General features: G+C 39.9%; 1 protein-coding gene across 9 annotated transcripts in view; it reads left to right on the top strand.

Moving 5' to 3' along the window:
- The first annotated feature begins 713 nt into the window (after positions 1-713).
- Positions 714-6,000, top strand: part of LIN7B (lin-7 homolog B, crumbs cell polarity complex component) — a 226,843-nt gene continuing 221,556 nt past the window's right edge. For 7 of the 9 annotated variants that reach the window (XR_011922785.1, XM_072426510.1, XM_072426508.1 and 4 more), the window contains exon 1: positions 1,682-1,733. Coding sequence is in view for 8 of the 9 variants with exons in the window: in XM_072426510.1 (XP_072282611.1) it covers positions 1,697-1,733 (37 nt within the window). In the remaining variant the exon portion in view is untranslated. Of the gene's footprint in view, positions 783-1,620; positions 1,734-6,000 lie in introns of those variants that run through there. The other 2 variants (XM_072426509.1, XM_072426506.1) reach the window with 2 other exon arrangements.

The following is a 6,000-nucleotide window of genomic DNA, read 5'->3' as shown; positions in this document are numbered from 1 at the left end:
TGCTTAAGCTGCGTGTGTGTTATTCACTGCTCCCAACGCGTTGAAAACGAGAGGCCATAATAGAGAGGGAAATATTGGTCTGGGATCAATAGGAAATCGCCTTAACAGGGACACTTGAATCCTAGTTCCCCTCCTTTTGAACCAATAACTGAGGATTGTAGACCTACAGTTCCAGGCATGGTTGGAGCACCAAGTTATTCTGCTGGCTCTATTCCAGGACCCCCTGGATTAATGCCTGGAGAGCTAAGAAGAGGAGATTGTGTCCGACAACCCCCACCTGTGTTTACCTATGACAGTTTGGGAAGACTCTGCTATGCTACACAAAGCAGTATGCTGTAATGGACATGATTGATCCTCATTCTAGACTTGTTAGGATGATACCTGTTTGTTACTAACTCTGTTTTCAGTAATTCTCTGTAATATACTACTTCTGGAGAAGTAGTCTGAAGAAGGCAACAACGATGTTAACTTTTGTTATATGATGTTTTATAGTGTTTGCTAATATTGCCGGGTCAGAAGGATTTTCAGCAGGGGAGAATGTAGCAATGTAGTAATTTCACTGCCTGTTCATGCATTAATGTATTCTGTAATAATTACTGCAGTGTGTGTTTTGCCATGCTCTAAGATGGCTGCTGTGCCCTCGGCACATTGGGGATGAGGTCATCAGTACTGACCCAGCCCCAGGCAGGGATTTCCATGGGTAAGCCCTTGGGAAGGACATGGTCTGGAGAGTGAGAGACTCAGATTTTGTTGCATGCACAAAGAAAGTATAACTTCAGACTGTAAGTTATGGCACAATCCTCTCACTGAGACATACTGAAAGGACTTTAACATGTTTACACTGCTGCTGTTTGAAGAATGCAAAGTCTGATGTTACACTGGATTTCTTGTGTTGTTACTATTCAACACAGGGACTCTCTGTTAATACAGTGTAGATTATTGTCTATGAGTATACTATTGTCAACTGGGACTGCCCTTGTTACTTACAAGACCCAATTGAGTGGAGGCACTACGCTTATGAGAGATTTAATTCTGGTTCCACAGATAAAGGCTTGGTCTTTGGCTAAAAGGAACAAACAAAATTATGCTTTTAGAGGACCTTTACCTTAAGTATTCATGATGCTGCAGAGAAATGTAATAATGCGTAGTCATCTTGCATATGTTTTATAGATATTCACCACTATAAAAAAACACTTGGACTCTCGTATGACCTTTTTGATGCGTTCTATTTGATTTGCAACATGAATGCCTTTGCTGTTTCATATTATGTGTTCACCATGTGTCTCATATGCTCTGTTGTTCCTATTGTCTTTTTTATGTATGTCATGTACTTATACTCAAACTTTTCCAGTGCTCCAGTGCAACAGGTTAGTTTTTATCTGTTGATTTTTTGTGTTTACTGTAAGTAGGAGCCTAATCCAAATATATACAACAGGTTGCCAATAGCAACTTCTCTAAAATTGTTCATAGTACTGCATATCAAGTGATGTGCTGCACACATCATTGTATTATCTAGCATCATTCCCAATCATATCCCAATAAAGATTGGGACCCTCGTTCTTCTGAAAAAAACTGTGTGTAGAAAAGGATAACCATGCATACAGCATCTCCATAGCTTGTGTGCTGAGCAGACCGGCCCGCCTCCTGCTTCTCTTTACAGTGGAGACCTCCTGGGCATGTGACTACTTGAGTTAAGATGGCAGCTCTGTCTGAACCCTTAGGTCTGGAGAGAGGTAAGCAATATGTTGCATGTTGCATTGCAGGGGCTGGGATTTTTGCATTTAACACTTGATTGTAGCCGGAGGGAGGAGGGGACAGATGAATGACATGCTGCATAGTGATCTATTTTTCCATCTGGCTTCAAGTTTAAGAGGAAATGGGAGTGATATGCAATATAACCTTGCATTTGCTCTCTCCTGATGAGCAAAACACTGCAGATAACAGCCTTCTTTTTCTGTGTCACCACTGCAGTAAATTTTTAATAATGTAACAGTGTTTTTATATTCCCCATCTTCCCAGATAACACCACATTTTTTTCTTTGTTCCCAGCAGTACAGAAGCAAAGCAGTGCAGCTGAGGATAGTGACATGGACAAAGCAGTTTTTTTAACGATTGCTTTGTCACATTAAACTGTGTTGATTAACCCTTGGTAGAAGGATAAACCTTAGATTTTAAGAATAGGTCTGCTTTCATATGTAAACTTTAAGTAGGCTGCATGTGTAGCCTCTAACATTGCCATATATTATCACATTGGGCTACTATAAACTCAGTTTATAAGGCAGTAAATCTGGCTTTCAGCAAACATTCTATGACAGGGGCATATGTTTTCAAATGGCAGCCATTAATTCTTCATTGCGGAACATACCTGAGTATTAAATTCAGCTCTTTATAAATAGACCCATATGTCTGCAGCTAGTTGACTGTGTAACATATTTATTATACATTTTTTTATTTTACGCTAATTTAGTAAAACATTACCTTGCCTGAAGGGGTGTGTGTGTGTATATATATATGGATTGTTGCTTTTATAATATAGAGGATAACATAGAACTGGGAATCTGGAGTATTCACTGGTGTTTTGATGGGTTTGATGGGACTCTCAATTTTTGTGTTGATTGGTTTTATTGAATGTTTAATTAGCACAATACTGCAAGAAAAATATACATGGGCCAAAATATTAATAATAATTTGTTTCAAGTTCTTTCTTGATTTTTGCTCATTTTATGGCATGTTACTCATTACACAGAAAAGTTGTTAAGCATTGATGTTGATAATATTACCATAGTCAATGCAGCTTTTTGAGTAGTTCATTTTCAAGGAACTTCTCTTTTTGTACTTTGTCCATTCCAGGAAGGTGGCAACACAAACTTTGTTACAATATAACTTGGTTATCTTTGTTAAGGTAATCTCCTATTGATCCCAGATCAATTGTCCCTCTTTCTCATAGCTTCTGTTTACAGCGCTGCTAGAGTGTAACACACAACACAATGTGTAGATCACTCTCAAAACTTTATTGTTTGCACACAGTTTATATAACAGTTTAAAGGCATGTTCAGTGCATGATCACATGACTACAGACAATTAGCAGACATGACAAATGTCCTTGTGGTTCTCTTAGAATAAGATATTTTTGTCAAGGTAACAGATAAATGGCCGAAGGGGGAAAAGGGAGAGTTTCATGGCAAAAAAGGGAGGAAGCGGACGTTAGTTTACTCATAAGAAGAGTACAACTAGTTTCAACATAATTCAGTCATCTACAAAACATAACAAAAGCACAAAAATAATTTACTTCAAGACTCAGCAAATTTCCTCAGCTCCATACATTTCTCTCCTTTTATCCTTCAAAAAAGGATACCTACTTGACCTCATACCTCTGTTCCTTTACATACAAATAGACAGCTTCAGGTTCTTGGGCATACATAACTTGAGGAAGCTGAGTGATTCTCTGTAGTACTATCATCCTACGGTGGGATATTTCAGAGGGGGTACAAGTCATACCGTAACATACATCTCCCTGGGTAATATTTAAAGTATGTGTAAATATCATAAAGTATTCCTCCGGGCTATCATAGGTTTTACAGTTGTTGCAAAAGTTATACGACTCATGAGATAAACGTTAATGACTTTCTGTAACATCAGTGTCATTATAGATATTGCTAAAGACTCTAAGCAGTATGTTGACTGGAGTGCTGACAGCAATCAAACAAGATGTTAACATATCTTGCGTACTATGCATATTAGATAAGCAAAAACTAGAGCTATTATAAATTTCTTTGGCAAGATATTCCCATATGTTACCACGGAAGTCAGTCCAGTCACTATACTCAAATCCTTGTCGGTGCATAGACAGGGTAGAGTCATTCTTTAGGCTATGGCTTGATTGGAGACAAATGAAGGGCAAATCTTGAGGGTGATAGTGGCAAGTTGTTGTGACCCAAACAAGGCAGAATATGACCATCAGGGCTCCAAACTTGCACTGGATTGGTGGTGCCTTCTTCACTCTTGAAGCGTGTTTCCAGGTGTGTCCTCCACTGGTCAGCACGGCTGTTCTAGTGATGGCTTGAACAGTGACTGGAGGTCCAAACGGCGGATCCAAGGATTTGTGCTTGTGCAGAGCTTTAACCAACACTATGTCTCCGGGCTTGATTGGGTGCATCAGTTGATCTGTAGGTAGAGGAAAAGAGAGAACGATATCTCCAAAGTTGCTGTTCAATTTTTAAGTTAACTTAGCTACATATTGATCCTGAATTTGTTTTAAGTTTCCTGATAGTAAGATAAAGGGTATGTATTAGTCCTACCTATGTCTCTCCAGTTGCTTTCCTAAGTTTGTCTTTCTACAGCACTCTGGGGGTGACATGGGATGTGGAACTTGTACTCTATGTTCATAATTTTTTAAATCTCCTGTGTGACTTTAGAAGTGAATGGAGTGCCATTGTCTGAGCTTATTCTCACTGGGCATCCAAATCTGGGGATGATCGCCTTGCATAGTATATTAGCTACTGTTCTTGCATTTTCTTTCATGACTACAAAAGCTTCTACCCATCTGCTAAATCTATCTGTAATCACTAACATTATCTGACATCCATTGGAAGCCTTTGGTATGTGTGTAAAAGCAATTTGTAACTCTTGAAATGGACCCTGTGGAGGTAAAAAATGTTCATGTTTTCCTACTTTCTTTCCTTGCTCATTATTTCAAGCACATGTTAAACAACGGTAAAGTATGGCCTGTACGTTTTGGGCATAAAATCGCTTGTTTATTTCTTGTGTTGTGGTCTTAATGCTTTTGTGTCCTATACCATGGATTTGAAAAACAATGAGGGGTACTGCTATTTGGGGTAGCCTCACTATCCCTCCTTTTGACCAGATTCCAAAGGAATATTAGGTCAATCCTTCCTTTTCCCAGAATTCAATGTCCTGTGGGGTGGCGAAGGTTTGTAATTGTATTAGAAATGTGTTGGTTTCAGTGGAAGCTGGGATGGCGAGCAGAAGTGTATCAGAGGGGCTAGTGATAGGTATGGTAGACTGAGCAGCGGCTTTGGTGTGAAAATCTGCTAGTCTCTTGCCCCTGGCATGGAAGGAATTGGAAGAAGTGTGTGCTTGACATTTGACAATGGCTATTTGGGGAGGTGAATGGCTTGTAAATGGCTTGAATTTAATGCAGAATGCTGAATGGGTTTTCCATCACTTGTGGTCAAACCTCTTTGCTGCCAAATGGCCCCAAAACTGTGTACGACTCTAAACGCATTGCAGGAGTCAGTGAATATGTTTACAGCTTTTCCTTCCATAATTTCATAGGCTCTGGTGAGTGCTATCAATTCTGCAGCTTGGGAAGGGTTAACAGAGTGAGCAGCATCAAGGACTGTGTCAGGGAGCTGTACCACGGCATATCCAGCTAAATAAGTTTTGTCAGACGGTCGCGAACAAGACCCATCTACTAAAACTTTTTCTGCTGAAGGAATGGGTGTTGTGGATAAGTCTGAACTTATTGTTATTGAACTTATTGTTAATGTGTTATGTATTTCAGTGATACATGAGTGTGACTCTGGCACTTCATCCTCCGGCTCTTTAAGACCTAAGAGGGCATTGAGAACAGCGACAGGACCGCTGGTAGCAGGAGCATATTTTACACTTAATCCTGCAGTGGATGTTAGGATAACTTCATAACCAGACAGCCTTTGTGCTGTTATGTGTTGAGTAGTTAAATTCTTAATCAAATGTAGTACAGCATGGGATGTGTAAAGTATCATCTCGTGACCCAAAGTTAAACTTTCTACAGCCATTGCACAGGCCACCAGCACACGCAGACAGGCTGGCATGCCTTGCACAGTAACAGGCAGTGTCTTAGAGACATATGCCACAGGCCTAAATTTACCTCCGTGCATCTGAGCAAGCACAGCAGCCATGGTTTTACAATTCTCTCTTGCATACAAAACAAATAGTACATTAAAATTCGGCACTCCCAATCCAGGGGCAGAGGTCAGGGATTCTTTTACCACCACA

This window comes from Pyxicephalus adspersus, chromosome 11 (genome assembly GCF_032062135.1).
Source record: "Pyxicephalus adspersus chromosome 11, UCB_Pads_2.0, whole genome shotgun sequence".
Classification (NCBI taxonomy): Eukaryota; Metazoa; Chordata; class Amphibia; order Anura; family Pyxicephalidae; genus Pyxicephalus; species Pyxicephalus adspersus.
This window is presented reverse-complemented; position numbering and strand designations above follow the sequence as displayed.